This window comes from Notothenia rossii, assembly GCF_949606895.1.
Source record: "Notothenia rossii genome assembly, chromosome: 10".
In the NCBI taxonomy this organism is placed as follows: Eukaryota; Metazoa; Chordata; class Actinopteri; order Perciformes; family Nototheniidae; genus Notothenia; species Notothenia rossii.
In genome coordinates this window covers 4715166-4732665 of record NC_136908.1, presented here as the reverse complement: position 1 = coordinate 4732665, position 17500 = coordinate 4715166, and the positions used below count along the sequence as shown (strand labels likewise).

The 17500-nt window shown below is 41.7% G+C and overlaps 1 protein-coding gene across 1 annotated transcript in view; it reads right to left on the bottom strand.

Moving 5' to 3' along the window:
• Positions 1-17500, bottom strand: part of LOC307022189 (visinin-like protein 1) — a 26112-nt gene that overhangs the window by 1678 nt on the left and 6934 nt on the right. Inside the window, exons 2-4 of the mRNA XM_079654845.1 lie at positions 6785-6960; positions 4915-5130; positions 1-3959 (exon numbers count right to left, since the gene is read on the bottom strand). The exon at positions 1-3959 is cut by the window's left edge and continues 1678 nt beyond it. Coding sequence (XP_079510971.1) covers positions 3762-3959; positions 4915-5130; positions 6785-6946 — 576 coding nt within the window. The 5' untranslated portion in view covers positions 6947-6960 and the 3' untranslated portion in view covers positions 1-3761. The remainder of the gene's footprint in view (positions 3960-4914; positions 5131-6784; positions 6961-17500) is intronic.

The window sequence follows — 17500 nt, the reverse complement described above, 5'->3', positions numbered from 1 at the left end:
CACTCAACTCTTTAAAGTGGAACTAGACTGAGGCCTCTCTTGTAACACAAATTATACAAATACAAAACACATGTGAGCACTTGCAAAAATGTCCCAGCACACTTAGCTTTTCACAATCACTCGCAGTTATGAATCAGACTCACTCACTCTCTCTCACACACACACACACACACACACACACACACACACACACACACACACACACACACACAGTAGCTGTGTCATCATATGAAAGTATTTCTAAGCTAGAAGTACATTTACATTTACATATCATACTTGTTTATATTCATAAATACGATTACAGTCGTATTTTAATGTACACGTAGTTTTATCATTACATTCTCGCACAAAGGAGGCTCGTTCTTTAGATCTATGGAGGGAGCGTGTTCATTGGCTGGCTGAGAAGGAGGAGATTCATCTGATTGGCTCACAAGAGGGAAGTCAAATGTTTTGCTGCAATGCAGAGATTTAGGACACTTTTGACTGATTCACAAAGAGAAACGAATGGTCTGCCCTAATGGCTGAACACAGGGACCGGGTGTATTCTTTACAAAGGGAAGGTCATGTTGCCTCCATGTAATCCCATACTCTTAAATATATTTAACGGTTAGAACTTCACCAATCTTCAGCCATCTGTTTTACTGTTACATCACTCCAGTTATTTTCCTAATTTCTCCAACGAATCTTTCTATGACCCATAATGTTTACCATCCTTATTTCTGGGAAAGTCACAAGAACAAATCTCAGCTATTTCCTAAACATTTTCAGCCATCACTGGGTGTATTGGATGTCTGTTTTTCTGTAAAATATACAGTAAACCTTCCGGGTTGACATTAAATCTAAAATAACTGAAATTCAATTGAACGCTAAACAAATGTTTGCCTCTGGCGCTCACACAAATGACTTGACTGGAGTGTTTTATTCCAGTGCAACCTCAACAGCTCAAGGGACTCAAATGCTTTATTTGTACTTTATTTGTATTTATGCAAACTAGCTACAGCTTAGTTTTGTCAGACAACTCACGTGTTTCTTAATATGTTTATTAGAAGCAGCATATAGTTTGGCGTCTAGGCTCTCGGGCCTCATCACTCCACAGATTTACAAAGAACATTGAGTGATGATTAGATAACTAACCCCCGAGCCTACAGGTGGAAGCTGGGGTGGAGCTGGGGTGGTGGTGGGGGGGGGTCAGGTGAGCAGCAGCAACATGAAACACAGCAGCAGGAACATGAACGTAGCGATAGCAAGTGAACACAGCGGTGGCAGCATAGCGAGGCAGAGGCAGGAAGACCTGGCAGCTTAAATAGAGCTCCATGTTTAGGAGAATGTGTTTGGTTGGTTGTAAGAGGGACGAGGTGTGTCACGTGTTAATGTATCATTGGTGCTCGAGTTGACTGCTTGAACTAGCTCGCAGGCTTCACCCCATTTTTGGCAAGGGAAATCTTGAGTTTCCAACAAGCTAATGGAGGTAGCTAGCAACTTATACAAAGCAAGAAAGGCCATCGCTAGGCGGACATGTATAGCAACGTAAAAATGTTTGCCATCAACAATGGCTGCTGCCTCGTGCCTGTAGCTATGCTAATCTCACTGTTACGAGACATTTTCCCTCAAGTCGTAACATTTCAGCTAGCTTAGACGCTTCTCTGTTCACACAAATGGGTTCACTTTTCAAGGTCAAATATTCCAATTGTAAAGTTACAACCAGAGGACAGTTAGCTTAGCTTGTGAAGCACAAAGACTTAAAGCAGCGGAAAAAAGTTAGCTAGGTTTTATCAACAATGCTTGATCAGTCATTAAAAGCTGTAACGAATTTGCTTTCTGTGTGTTTTCCTTCTTTGTGCTAAGCTAACCACCTCCTAGCCTTTGAACTAACTCTCTCCCATGTTGATCCGATGGAATAGATAAGTTTTGAAGTTGGCCGTTACTAACAGCTTCAAACTGTTCAGCTGTCTGCCATCATTCACGTTCACAAACAGGTGAGCACTTGTAAACAAACATTAACCACCAAGGCTTCCTCTTCAACCTTTTGCAAATTGATTTTAGATCTGAGCTGAGTGCATCAAGTTCCTCGCCCTCCACCGACTATCAAAGCGTTTCCTCTCTGACATTTAGGGAGGAAGAAGAAAAAGGGGCGATAGCAGGACATTGGGAGAGAAAAGAGGACAGAAGGCTAGTGTAGCTTTTCATGTGAAACAAGAATGAATAATGGAGGCAGGTTTGCCCTTTCAGAGAAATACCGTTGCTGTCCTTAGGCCATAATTACTGTCCTGATTATCCGCACTCAACGCTGTACTAGTGGCCCCTCCTGTTGCTACAATTTCTTGATTATATGTTTCTGTTTTTCTGCATTTATGTGTGTCCGACTGTTAATAACATTTCCAGTTTTATGCACAGACACAGTTGAACATATCCAATGTACGTATACCAACTGTAATAATGTGGAAATGTAATGACTTAAAGTAAAACTTAATACAAAATTAATTAAAACCTCAATTTAGTTAATGAAATACTAAAAATAGTTTTTTTCTGAATAATTTAGCTTTGATTTATTACAGACTGCTGGTTTAATTATGACATGCTTAATTTATGTCATTTTTCCACAAGAAATAGTCATTACAAATGTGAAGTTGAATGTCAAATGATTATTTCCTGTTGCCCAATGAAACTGTAGCATTGATGTAAAGCTAAGCTAATCACGAAGAGAGCCATGTACTGTAGACGTCATGTTCAAGGCCAGATAAGGCTATTCTAACCTAATTAAGTGTCCTTTTAATAAAAGACATAATCATTCTGATAAGATATTGATTTAGTGAGCACGTGTGAAATGCTTCAGCCACTGAGCAGCACATCAGTATTCTCAGCATGCTGGAGGCCGTCTGAGACATTCATCACCTGCCTGACTCATACTTATGATAGAGAATAAAGTGAGTGGACAGCGTGCTGTAATCTTTCTTTAAAAGCCACACAACTGGTTCTGGATTTGGCTTTTGAGGAACTACTGCACACACACTAACACATGCAGAGGGGTCAGTTTGATCTGGGTTTGTAAAGTGTATTTCTCTTTTGCTAGAAATCCACATTCTAGCATATGGACACAATAACACCTGTGCATATTGTTTATTAATTGAATTCTCTCTGTATCAGCATCACATTGGCTTCTCTCTTGTCCCTCTAGCTGGACCATGTGGACCCAACAACAAACCCTGTGTTGGTTTAATGCCATTGCTGCTTTTTCAAACTGTCCCATTGTCGTTTAAGTGGTATCAATCTTTTAATCTAACTCTCAAAAGGAAAGGAAATTAGCCTATTTCCCCCCCAAAAAAAATCTAATACCTGTGAAATCCATGTTTATTTGAGTAAATTAGAAGCAAATTGCTTTGGAAATATATAATTAAGAATGATGGTCTGACAAACTGATTAGTCATTTGGGGAATTTAGGACACATGTGCAATGTCTGGGGAAATGTGGTCGTAAAAGTGCGTCAGTGTGCACAGCTCACCTGGACAACGTGAAATAAAAGAATGGCATCAATCCCATGTCCAATGTTATTCAAACACAGCGTTTTGCCAGTCATCACTGCCTCAAATAAAGAATAAGCGTGACCTCCTCCTCCTCCTCTTCCTCCGCCTCCTCCTCCTCCCAAAATCTACGTCCCTCCCTTTCCTTCCTCTCTCCTCCCTCCTCTCACCCTCCTTCCTTCCCTTGTTTCAGTTCAACTCCACCCCCATCCTTCCCCTCCATCCCTTCCTTTCTGCCTCTCTCTACTTCTGCATGTCACACTGCAGCAGTAGGACGATGGACGGGTCGGACTTGGCGGCTTCTTTGAACTCGTCCAGGCTGATCTCATCGTTGTGGTCCTTGTCCATCTTGGAGAAGATCTTGTCCACACGCTGCTGAGGGGTCAGCCCATCCTCGTTCATCCGCATCATGATCACAGTACCGACCATCTTGTAGATGGCCTGAGGAGAAGGAGAGAAACAATAAATGTGAGATTTTGTCGTTAAATGTATGTCAAAAAGAAAGGATTTCACCTAAAGGAGCAGTCAGGGATGGATTACTGAACGTACTCTAGGGCTGCTCAATTAATCGTATTTTAATCGGGATTACGATTATGGCTTGCAACGATTACGAAAACAACGTAATCAAAATAAAACGTTTTTTTTAAAATTATTCTTATTACTTTTTTTTTTTTTTTTTTTTCAATTGAATTATACTTAAAGTTCAGGGTAATCAACTGTTAAAAACATACTGTTCAAAAAAATATTCTCCAATAAATTGATGTTTTCAAAGTCAATGAATAATCGCAATTACAATTATTGACCCAAATAATCGAGATTATGATTTTTGCCATAATCGAGCAGCCCTAACGTACGCCCTGTCAGGTGCCCTCCTGGCCTTTACTTATAAAATGTACCAAGCACGAATTGACTCAAAAAGAGACAAACAAAAAAAGAATGACACCGGAGGGACACACAAACTCTACGAAAACACCAAAACAGCTGTAATCAAACACAAAGATACCCACAGCAACATTTTGGATACACCAAATGGCCACAAGAAGACACACAATCATCACAACAATTCACAAAATGACTACAAAGGCATGCAAAACGACTACAAGAAGAGACCAAATGACACAAAATGACCACAAGTAGACAGGAAATGACTACAAGTAGACAGGAAATGACCACAAGTAGACAGGAAATGACTACAAAGAGATGTTGAATGACCATAAAATGACAAAAAATGACCACAACGAGGCCCACCCCAAAAGTCTGTCATTTTGGCCATTTTGCATATCCGTACACAAGGGATAACTCGTATTCTGCCTATAGAACCAGTAAAACCTCACACACGAGTTCCTACATTGAATATTCTGCGGCACACACTGGTTCCCTCCAGGCAAACACAAACCTCGATGATCTCCAGCATCTCCTGTCGAGTGATCTTCCCATCTCCGTCCAGATCGTACATGTTGAAGGCCCAGTTGAGTTTCTGCTCGAAGCTTCCCCTGGAGGTGATGGACAGAGCGCAGATGAACTCTCTGAAGTCGATGGTCCCATCGCCGTTCTTGTCAAACGTCCGAAATGCATGCTGGGCGAACTTTGATGCGTCACCGTACGGGAAAAACTGAGTGCCAAAAGAGAAAAAAGAGTTGACGGATAAAGCATCAGTTGTATTGGGCTTGATTGCTCTGAAAGACCCTTTTGAGTTGGACCCTCAGCTGTGAACATGATTACATGGTTTAGGTTTTCTGCCCGGTCTGAATACATGTTGCTTGTGTGGAAAATCAATGCTTGCATGCTGGTGTATTCTTCCCACTCTCACGACCAATCATCCTCAAGTACAACAAAGCCTACAGCAATCTTCTGGTCCTTGTGGTCGAATGGTTCACAAAACCCAACACATCTAAGAATTCATCTTTAACTTAAGTGTGAATAACAACGCTTATGCTGTGTCCAACTGCACAGGAAATGTTCTTAGTTGAAGGACACATTTTAAAGATGAAGTGCTGCAATTTGGGGACTTTAAAATGAAACTTTACTGTAATTCACAAAAACAGGTACAGGAAAAACAGTCCTGCCTTCTGCAATAACACTTTTCAACACCTCACTTCTTGCTGGCAGATAACTCTTCTTATAAAATACCTGTAGTATTTTTGACTATCCAGATTATTTTATATTGTTTTGTTGATATTGCTTATTCATTTTTTCATTTTATTTGTAATTCTTAATTATCTTTTCCACTTTTTTAAGTATTGTATTATAAAGTCTGAACACACTTCTGCGACGAAATAATTTCCCATATTGGGATCAATAAAATATCTATCTATCTATGCGTGTGGTGCGGTGGGTTGTGTGTGGGTGTTCAGATCAGGGGGCACAGGTTCAAACCCCACTGCAGTCAGCATGTCGTTGTGTCCCTGAGACACTTCACCCCAAATTGCTCCTGTGGGGATTGTCCACAGTATTGAGTATGGAAGTCGCTTTGGATAAAAGTGTCTAACAAGTGACATGTAATGTAAACTCTCTCTCTCTCTCTCTCTCTCTATCTAATTACTGTTGAATTTCAATCCATACACACACTAACAATATTACGCCAATAACGTGTAGATTTGCAGCCTGATGTAACGAAGCACCATTTTTTAAATTGCATGATCAAAGCTGACATATCCGGCAGTGGCTCAGTCAGTAGGGGCTTGGGCTGTGAGTCGTAGGGTTGCCGCTTCAAGTCCCAGACCAGACCTAAATATAGAGTGTGGACTGCTACTTGGAGAGGTCCCAGTTCACCTCCTGCTCTGCTGTGGTGCCCTTGAACACCCCCCTTCCCCCCTCGCTCCCATTGCTCCCCGGGCGCTGTGCACTAGCTGCGCACTGCTCCTAGTACTAGACTCCTGGTGCTAGGATGGGTTAAAAGCAGAGAACAGATTTCACTGTGTGTGCTGTGTGCTCTCCATTAAAGAGGGTTTCATCCCTCTCCTATATTATTATTATATATTGCAAATATTCCGGTTTGTATTTGTATGATATACTATATATATATATATTGTCCGAAGGAGTTACAGGCATACACAGAGGTTTATCCCCCAACCCCAAAACCCAACAATGCTGTGAGTCATCTACAAGGTCACTTTTGATATAACTATGTGGAAATTACAACTTCCACTGCCGGCCATTGCTATGAAAAACACTGTGTCACCCCACAATGTGTACATGCCCTAGCCCTTGCTTATTACTGCATATTAAACCCCTGTGATTTCACTTTCTTTCCTCCCCCCACTCACCTTAACATAGAGCTGCTGAAACTCCTCCAGGTTGAGGATGCCGGTGGGACAGTCTTTGAGGAAACCTTTGTACCACTGCTTCAGCTCAGCCTCGTTGAACTCGGTGTTCTTGGTCAGGTCATCCAGAACCTCCGGGGCCAGCTTACTGTTGTGTTTCCCCATGATGCTTCACCTCTCTGGGGGGAGGAGGGCAGAGAGAGAGAGGGTGAGGAGGTGCTAGACAAACCACAGCAACAGCAGGAAAGCCTTGTGTTGTTGAAACAGCACAGGGCTCAGGTGGGACGCATGTAAACAAGGAATTACCTGCGCAGGTGCCCTCAGAGGAGAGAGGTGTTGTCTATATGTGGCTTTGCCTGACACAATATATCTGATTTGGTTGGACATGTAATCCTACCGTCTAACATGTCTTCTTCTCATATGCCTTGTTTTTTCTGCTGCTGCAATGCAAACACTTACTCATCTATCTATATATGCTTTTTTCAATGAAAACCTTGAAAAGTGAACCTATTTGACCGCTGACAGATCCAAATTAAATACATTCATTTAGCTTTTCTGGAAGTTCAAACTGAAATGTATGCAGATGGTAAAGTTACTGTATGAAGCTAGAAAAGCAGAAGTAACTGAGAAATTAAAGGCAGTGCTGTATACAATATATATCGCTGCCATGTGTTTCGAAGACACACTGTGCTCATTATGGAGGGTTACAAGCCGTTTTTAGACTGGTTCTTATATCTAGGAATCTTTAAGATATGGCACTCATCAAGACACTTTGGCACACTCATGCAAAGAACATCCAGACACTCTACGAAGCCATTCAGGTGCTGTACAATTGTACAATTAGCATTTTGTTGTGAAGGCAGCACAACAGCTCAGTTTCCTATTTCCACGTAAAGAAATATAAATAATCCAGCCTAGAAGTTTGAACTAAATCAACAACTCCACAGCTTCCCTTTGTCGATATCAGTTGCCTGCTTTCAGTTGTTTTCGGTGTACACGTTCCAATTAGCTGTAACGCTAATCCTGGTAAATGTACTGTACATGCACTATAATATATAAAAAAGAAAATCTGCATTTGACAAATGTAATCATCTGTTTGAATGGTGTGTTAACATGTTGAGTTAAAGCAGTTCACATACAAATTGTCCTGCTACAAAAGCTCTATCAATTTTTTTAATGACTCATATAATTCCTGCGAGCTAAGATCGTAATAGCATCATTGCTTTGTTGGCTAATAAAATGACCCATTAGTCTGCCTGGCTCCACACACACACACACACACACACACACACACACACACACACACACACACACACACACACACACACACACACACACACACACACACACACACACACACACACACACACACACACACACACACACACGGCTGGGCAACACTGCAGTGCCCTAATGACGCCACCTCTGTCTGACACACCACCCACACACACACACACACACACACACACACACACACACACACACACACACACACACACACACACACACACACACACACACACACACACACACAGACACACACACACACACACACACACACACACAAACACACACAAACACACACACACACACAGCTGAGCACCACTGCAGTGCCTTCATGACGCCACCTCTGTCTGACAGCTTTCACACTTTGACACCAGGTCAAGTCGAGCCTAGCCACCACAAATCCTCCTAAATAGCAGAGAGAGAGTGTAGGGGCAGTTTAGAGGCGGAAATATCACCTAGTGAGTCATCCATAGTAACTAGAATCCAAGTCACCGCAAAGTGCACACATTGTATTCCCATGAGAGAACAGGAGGTGTTGTACAAGAGCTGAGCTTAGAGGAAAAGCAATAAAGCAGAGACAAGACATTCTTTATCTTGCTTTGGAAAGGTCACCTGTGATCTCTCCAAGTTAAAATACAAAATTGAATGTTTTTCTTTGTCAGAGACGAATCCTGCTGTTGTGCGTGCCTGGATGACGGGTGTAAAAGCAGGTGCGTCCAGCTGGGCGTCATCACTGCAGTCCTGAACAATACAAACATCTTCCAACATCGTCATAGCTGGAAATAGCTTCAGCTTTTATCGTGTTTTTAACAGAACCCAGCGTGAGTCAACCATCAAAAGGCAATTGAAAGTGTTTAATTTCCACAAAGGACCGGTTCCCTTCAGAGGAATGACTCACTGTTTTTCCGAGGTAAAGTTATTCTAACAAGCCATTTGTCTAACAGGCAAGCACTCTGATTGTTTGATTTTCAGACAAATAATCTGAAATATCCAAAGGACAACATGTTAAAGTGAAAACACTTATTTCCAATATGCTGCCAAGCAAGAAAATGAAGCACAAGACAATTAATATAAAAAATAAATAAACAAAAAGTGCTGATTTTATATTTATGTCACCAAAATAATGGAAAAAAACATTTAATGTTATGTTAATTTCACAAGTTACCCCGTTGCCGAGAAAGATCTTGTTCTGACTTTAATGAGCTACTCTCGAACTTAACAAGGACAAATCATGCCTGCACCTCTTTTCACCCTCTGTCTGAAACCAGAGCCCAGTCTGCTCTGATTGGTTAGCTGGCCGGTTCTGTTGTGAAGTACAATATGTTGGAGCGCTAGCCAATAGAAGTGCAAGTGTTGTGGAGGTAAACAAAGAGTCCAATGGATGGGAATTTAGCCTTTACAGACCATTTACATGTGATGTGTCGGTCGCGAACGAGCAGATTCTTTTGAACTGCTCTTTGGTACGAACGAGGGGAACCGAATCGTAGCTACTTGGTGAGAGCCGTTCTTTTTATCGTTCAATCGTTAGTCCGCACTCACTGCCCCTACTCTGATTGGTAGGTTTCAGTACGAGGAGTGAGAGGGGGTGGGTCTTAACAGAATACGCGCGAGAGAGAGAGAGAAGTCATAACAAGTGGTACAGGACAGGTAGACGAATTGTTTTTCGGATGGAAAATGAGCGCGAAAACGCAGTTGGATGCACTTCAACCAAAACCCAGGCAGTGATAAAGCGCACCCTTTGAGAAAGGCAAAGTATATCCTTTAAAGCAGGGTCAACAAATAATCTCCATCGTCACTTAAAAACACAGTATCTAATATTAAGAGTTGCGTGAATTTAATTTTACTTACTTAACACATACAGAGGGTAAATTCAAAGTAGTACATTTACTGACATGAATGACATGGATATGGCGCCACCTTGTGTCATGTTTACAATGCAGATTATTGACATTAGGTCTGGCAATACAGTCAATCATTATCCTGGTGATTATTTCCCACATAAACCTAGTAATAAACCCCGCCCCTTTTTAAAAAAACGGCTCTTTTGAACGGCTCTTTTGAACGGCTCTTTTGAACGGCTCTTTTAAAGGAACGTAGCCATAAGATCCGGCTCCCTTCAAAGAGCCATAAATCCCATCGCTACTTACAACATCCTTTATAACACACTACAGGAAAGGGAGAACCCCAGAAAGCATATTAGGGCCTCTTTAAAGACGTGATGTGTAGGGAGATGCTGTTCAACGACATGGCATCGATGTAAAAAGACAAGACAAAAGATTCCAAAACATACACACAAATATGTGCTTAGAGACATGTACACACACAGTATCCTATTAACTAATGCAGCATGGAGGTAGACGTTGTTGCACTACCAAGGTGTTCATGTTGTGATGACCTACCATTTTCCCCTGAGAGGAAGGAGGTCACTGAGGTGGGATCAATGCACTGAAGGTGTTTCACTCCCCTCGCTGTCATGTGTATAAGTCTTTGCCTCGAGCCGCAGACATTGAAAATGAAAGTTTAACTATCTCTGAATCATTGATGGTGTCCTTTCAGCCAGCTCTGTAAATCACTGGCTGCATCAACAAAGACAAACACAAGCGTCCCAACTCATGCCACAAGCGCTGGGTTTGTTTTAGCACACACACACAAACACACAAAACTCCACAGAGTTCATGTCACGCCTCTTTCTGCAGCAGATGAGATTTTATCCCTCTGTCAGGGAAGCAAACGGAGCAGATAATAGACTTTCCTGTGACCAGCCAGGCGAGAACGCACACTGGAAAATAAATCTAAATCAACACTGCTCACGTCAGAAAACAGGCAGCCCGTTGGTTTATTTCGAATTGTTCCCAGATCTAACGCCAGTCAGGTGCTAAAGTCTACAGCAGCTCATCTTACTGAGTCAGGAATTGGAAGCTATCATTATTTTTCTCGCACCAATGCGATGCTTTCAGAGTACAGATAAACTCAAATGGTGCCTGCAATGAAGATGATAATTCTTAACTAATTGCTTTAACAAATGCTTGTCATATCGTAGACAATGTGAATGCATTAAATATGGGCTCTTTGAGTACCTGTTGATGTAGACTGGATCCAGGCATCTGAGTTCCTGTTAACGACTGCAGTTGCTTTAATGATTTAAAGGTCACCTATCATGCTATTTTTAGGCAATAGCATAGGTCTCAGATATATACAAGTATATAAAAAACATGTCTATGAAGCACCCATTCTAGCCATGCCTCATATCCCTCTATTTCACTTCCTGTTTCAAAAGTGCTGATTTTATGTATAAAGCTTGAAATAAAAAAGGAGGGGGCTGAGCTCATGTGGGACCCGGCAGCTACTGTCTAAACTAAATGCTGCCGTGATGAAACGCCATATCATGGATTATCAAGGATTCTCTCTGAAACAGTATGGAGCTCAAAGGCTTTCTCTCTTGCCGGTTATACCACAAGGTGACTTCCTTTTTACTTCCTGCTTCTTCACACACATGCTCTCCAGTACAGGTTAGCTCTGAGTGTTAGCGATACTAATGTAAACAACGACCGTATTACGTCCAAAACAGTCGGGCATTGTTTCTGATAGCAACGTTTCTGATTGGGCCGTGGGTCCACATTTCAGATATTACGTCATATCGGACGCAAATCTGGATCAGCTCCGTTGTTCCCCCGTTTTTAGAGATTTGGGTATGAACGAAAAGAGAGAGGGTTTTATTTTCTGACGCTGCGTGAGTTCCCTGACACACCGGGGACACATCTTTATGTATGAAAGACATCAAAAAGTGCATTTTGCATGATAGGTCCCCTTTAAGGTCTGTTGTTGTGCTAATGGGGATGTTACATTTTTTAACCTGCCATAAAAAGAGCCACATCCACGGAAAAAAAGCTACAGGAAACATGTCAGAGAATTGGCACCAATTGTGGATAATATCTACGCAGCGTTACAGGTTTATTCTAAGTTGACTTAAAAATGATGAGAGCTACACTAATCTACATTCTCATAAGAACAATGGATCAAATGACTAGATCTAAAATGTGAAAGAACCCACCATAGAGATGTATTACCCACCTCTGCAGTTCTCCTCAGGTTTATTGAGCGTGTTGGCACCTTTCAGCGTGTTGTTTTGGTTTTGGTATTCCCCATTGTAATAATTGTTGGAATAAACAGAATCATTTTGATGTTTAGCATGTGCAGAAATAGCCTGGTATCTTTTTCCAATCAACAGCTTTAGGACAACAACACCCAACCGAGTTTTAAATGTAAACCCATAACAACCTTTCAAAGCATTTCATCCCAGAGGAAACCATATGGGCTCCTACGTGCCAGTGCATTCATAGCCACTGCCTCAAGTGCTGAAATGAAATAGCTTTATTCCCAAAACACTTAATTTTCTGCACCCCACACCCATCCAAATGGATCAATCGGCCTGGTAACGTGCTCTTGTTGTGCACGTCTTTCACAGTCCGTCCACGTCACTACATGGACAACAGGACATCACACACTCTCTAAAACTCTACACACACATACACACTCATACATTGACAGGACTATTAAATAATATAAGAGCAGAAAGTGGGAAAAGATCAAGAGGATGTGTGTGAAAAGGGGAAACACGGTAGGGAGGATAACTCCCTCTGGATTCACACCTCCGAGCGAGGAGACAGATGGACGGACAGGGAGAGGGATGAGGAGGGGAAAGGGGATGAAGATGGAAGACGGGAGGCAGCAGGCAGATAAGCAGAGTTTGTAGAAAATGGTTTCAACAGGCGTTCAATAGAGAAGGACGTCTCTAATGGAGGGCTTTCTACGCATGTTCATTCCAGCCATCAGACTGAGAGTAAACACTGAGTGAAATCTGAGTTGTAAATGCGTGGGAGGCTGTGTGTCACTGTGTTTCCTAGCACTGCACGACGGCAATCTAGGTGGTTGGATAAGAGAGTCAAACATGGTTGTGTGTCAGAAGAAATGAAGCTTACATTCAATGGCAGTTTGCTCAAAGCTCTTGGCCATGAGTGATATACATTAAAGAGAGTGGTTTTTCTCACAGTGACATCTGAGGATTTACAATTCCTATAATAGGAAGCGACATAGTTTCAATATGCCTGTTTTGTATAACTCAAAAAAGCAAGATATGAAATCTGGAAAATGACATTGCAGTATTTTTTGAGGGATTTCAGGTCTTGCCGAAATAAAAAATCGTATTGCATCAAAACAACAATTCAGTCCCGGGCATAATTCATACTTCACAAAACAAAAAAACTAAACAATCGGTAAGATTATAAATATTGCAAATAACTAAACCTCTTGCGAATGGTTTGTGGTTTACTTTTTCATCACTGTCACGTGCGGCTGTACAAAATGTCATTTCTTTAGATTAAAGGTGGGGTAGGTACGTTTGAGAAACCGGCTCGAGATACACTTGTTGTTATATTCCATGGAATGCTCTTAACATCCTAATAGCAATGAATATCTGAAGAGCTTTGAAAAAAAAATCCATTAAAAAATATCATCTGTGGAAGCCGTGGCGCTGTAAAAAGCACGACCAATACTCTGAGCCGGCCCGGCTAAAATAACTGTATGACCTACCTGCCTGTCAGCCTTCCCATCTGTGCACACACTTATCTCGTGCCCTCATTGGTCATGTGCGCGTTCGTGTGTGTTGGAGGAGGGGCTCTGTGAGGAAGTAGCAGATTTGTTTCTTGCGCACTCAAGCTGGTTTCTCCAAAATTACCTACCCCACCTTTAACTATTCAGGTTAGCTATTTAAGTTTGTGGTTGAACGTTCATATATCCGTCGTCATATTTTATGAGGGGTTATATTAATAATATCATACATTTTTTGTGACGACACAAACAATTCCTAGTTCCTGCTTGTGAAGATTCGGTTAATTTCTCTATAAATGTAATATAATTAACTTCATTTTGGCCTGTTGGACAAAACAAGACATAAAACAATACCAGGAGGTTCTGATGGTCTTTATTTACGATTTGGTGATACTTGACCAGCGCCTGTTCGAGGCAACAGATAGACGGAGATTCGTTGTTTTTACGTTCGATAACAGATAAAGAAAACCGTCTTCATTTGAAGCCCAGAAATTAAATGACAATAAATAAAATCGCCTGATGTGAAAAACGAATGGTCTGACGGTAAGGGGTTCTATCTTAAAACCTTATATTAGGAAACATTATTTTTTTCCTTTCCGCACCCTCGCAGCAAGAGGCAACACGAGAAAGCAGAACCAGGTTGGAAAGCAGCGGGCTTACCCTGTCATTAACATGAGGCTCAGATACTCTTAACTGAATGAGCCCCGAGGGGGAGTGGGTTGGTGTGAAAATGATTAGCTGGCAAAAGCTGTAATTGAGTTGGAAAGAGAGCAAAAAAATGAGAAGATGGGCCTCCATACAATAGTCATTTCCTGCGTGTGGCTAAGTGTGTGTGTGTGTGTGTGTGTGTGTGTGTGTGTGTGTGTGTGTGTGTGTGTGTGTGTGTGTGTGTTTGCAAAATGGCAATAACCTTTGTGTGAGTGGAAAAAGTACAATGGACTGCAGCAGCAATAGGAGGACAATCAATAGGCTATAATTGAACAGTGTGTGTGTGTGTGTGTGTGTGTGTGTGTGTGTGTGTGTGTGTGTGTGTGTGTGTGTGTGTGTGTGTGTGTGTGTGTGTGTGTGTGTGTGTGTGTGTGTGTGTGTGTGTGTGTGTGTGTGTATATAAGTCAGAGGAATAATTTAAAAGGATGTGGAGAGGTGCAAACGTATTGATGAGAAACCACACCCTGAACAGTCTTCGCTCACCACAACATCAAAAGTGAAAAGGCCCGGCTCACAGCGGATGAGGCTTTCGGCCAATCAAAACAATCCATCTGCCAACTGTAACGGTGCAACTGGTTGGCTGATTTACTGGCTTAAAGAAGGGGTTTAATTTAAAATCTGAATATTGGCAAGAGTCTCACACATCTCCCATGATGCTCTCTGGTTACTCAGATATTGAGGAACCTTATTTGTTTCTAGTCACGGCTACACGCCAATCAAAATGTGTCGCAGTAGTGCAAACGAGGAGGGGCAATATTTGTTTCTGCATGGATGTCCTAGTAATTGCATTCCATAGAATCTATAACATATCTTAAAATACAAATATATTTTTCCATAAGGTAATTTCTATGTTTGTTTATGACCTGCTATATACTGAAGATCAGATTCTCCTTTGTAATGGGGAAAGTGTGTAATTGCTTATCACTAGTGTGATGCCCCTGTGGGTTCATCTGGAGAGGGTGTGGCTGTGCTGTGTCCAGCCTTGATTGCAGTAACTCAGGGCACCTGGGTCCGGTGCCCTGCAGCTACTTAAAGCCTCTCTCTGCTTCTCTTTGCTTTTTCCTACAGCCACCCGTTTCTGTTGAGTATGCTGTATTTACTTCAGTTGCTTTACTTTGTGCACCTCAACAACCCTCCCCCAGCATTTACACTACTGATGCCACTGACGTCCACATCTCATGCTTTACTCATTTTGCACTTCTTTAATTTGATTAATTTTGATTACTTACTTAAATAAACATCTTTTGTTAACCATTGATATGGTGTGTCTCCTCCTTTGTTGTGACCTTTTGAGCCAGGTCATAACAAATGGGGGCTCGTCCTCCGGGTTATTTTGTAGAAAGTTTGGTTAAAAGTTTGTGTAGTGCCTTAGAGTACATGGTGTCGTTGAGCAGCTGATTAGTTGATGTGTGGGGAGGCGTGTGGCGCAGTGGGTTGGTGTTCGGATCAGGGGAGCACAGGTTCAAATCCCACTGCAGTCAGCATGTCGTTGTGTCCCCCCAAATTGCTCCTGTGGGGAATGCCCACAGTATTGAGTATGTAAGTCCCTTTGGATAAAAGCGTCTAACAAGTGACATGTAATGTGGTCCAGCTGTGTGCTGGCTTGGCACTGCTATTGGGGGACACATCATGTCTTTTGTGTTTCAGGAAGCCTTAGTGTTTGACATGGTGTCAGGTTTTGTGTGCCAGCCAGAAGGTAAGTGTTGCCGTTTGATACGCTTACACGTTATATCTTAAATCTTTGGTTACAGAGCTGCAGACTTGAGATTTTAATTTGAGTCAGACCTAAGTCACAGAAATGCTTGCTATAGCAGATCATTTTAACCCGAAACAAGATATGTGTGATCTAATAAACAAATGAAACAAGAGAGAGTTTTGTGCAGCCACATAGATCGGTTCCAAACTCGGTATCAACTCTTCGAACACTACCTTGAGAGGGCCACTTCCAAATGGTTCGCTTCTGAACCTAAAAGACCTGCAGTATACTTCCAGTTTGCCCAAAGACTTGTAACTTGACTAGGGCTTGCCTTAAAGGTGGGGTATTGAGAAACCGGCTCGAGATACACTTTTTGTTATATTCCATGGAATGCTCTTAACATCCTGATAGCAATGAATATCTGAATTGTTTTGACAAAAAATCCATTGAAAAAAAATCATCTGTGGAAGCTGTGGAGCTGTAAAAAGCACGACCAATCATCTGAGCCGGCCCGGCTAAAGTAACTGGATGGCCTACCTGCCTGTCAGCCTTCCTTCTGTGCACAAACTTATCTCGTGCCCTCATTGGTCATGTGCGCGTTCGTGTGTGTGTTGGAGGAGGGGCTCTGTAAGGAAGGGGCAGATTTGTTCCGGCTGTGTATTTTCAAATTCTAGCGCACTCGAGCTGGTTTCTCCATTCTTACCTACCCCACCTTTAATATAAATTACTTAAACAACTTTAGCTGAAGCCAGTGGGTCCTCACAGCAATTTTGGATGGTTGCATTAACGTGAGCAAGTATTTGATTCACTGAATTGACCAAAAACTGTCAACAACATCTGTTGGATTACATATAAAACAGTTCTTTAATTACATTTTCAGAATGTATACCAAATCACAACATATTTGAGTATGAATCTCACATCTAAAAAAACATCAAAGCTACTGTCATAGAAGGTTTTATCCATATCTCCCACTCCTATCTTTCTTTTGTTAAGACAATTGGAAAATATTCTTCATATAGTGACGTAGATTTAAACTACGGTACAATGCCCTAATCCTAAACTGTTCTAATAAAGCCAAGTAGAAGTATTAGCAAGTAGTTGTAATGTCAAATAAACTGTTTTTCTAACATCCAAAAATCGAATTGGCTTTCATTAATAGAGAAAGCCTTTTAATATATAGTACAAATTATGATTATTTAGGTATTTAGAGAGTTTTGAAAGACCATGAGGTGTTGCTTTGAATCCCATTGGTTCTACATATACTGTATTTCTCTGGTGACTGGAGTTGGGAGGATGCATCGCTATAGAAACGCAGCTCACCTCGGTGCAGCTCTAATTTAAGACCCTGTAGAGCCTGGGGAGACGAAACGACGCTGTGCACTTATGAATCAGTCTCTGGTCTACCCTTTATCTCCCAA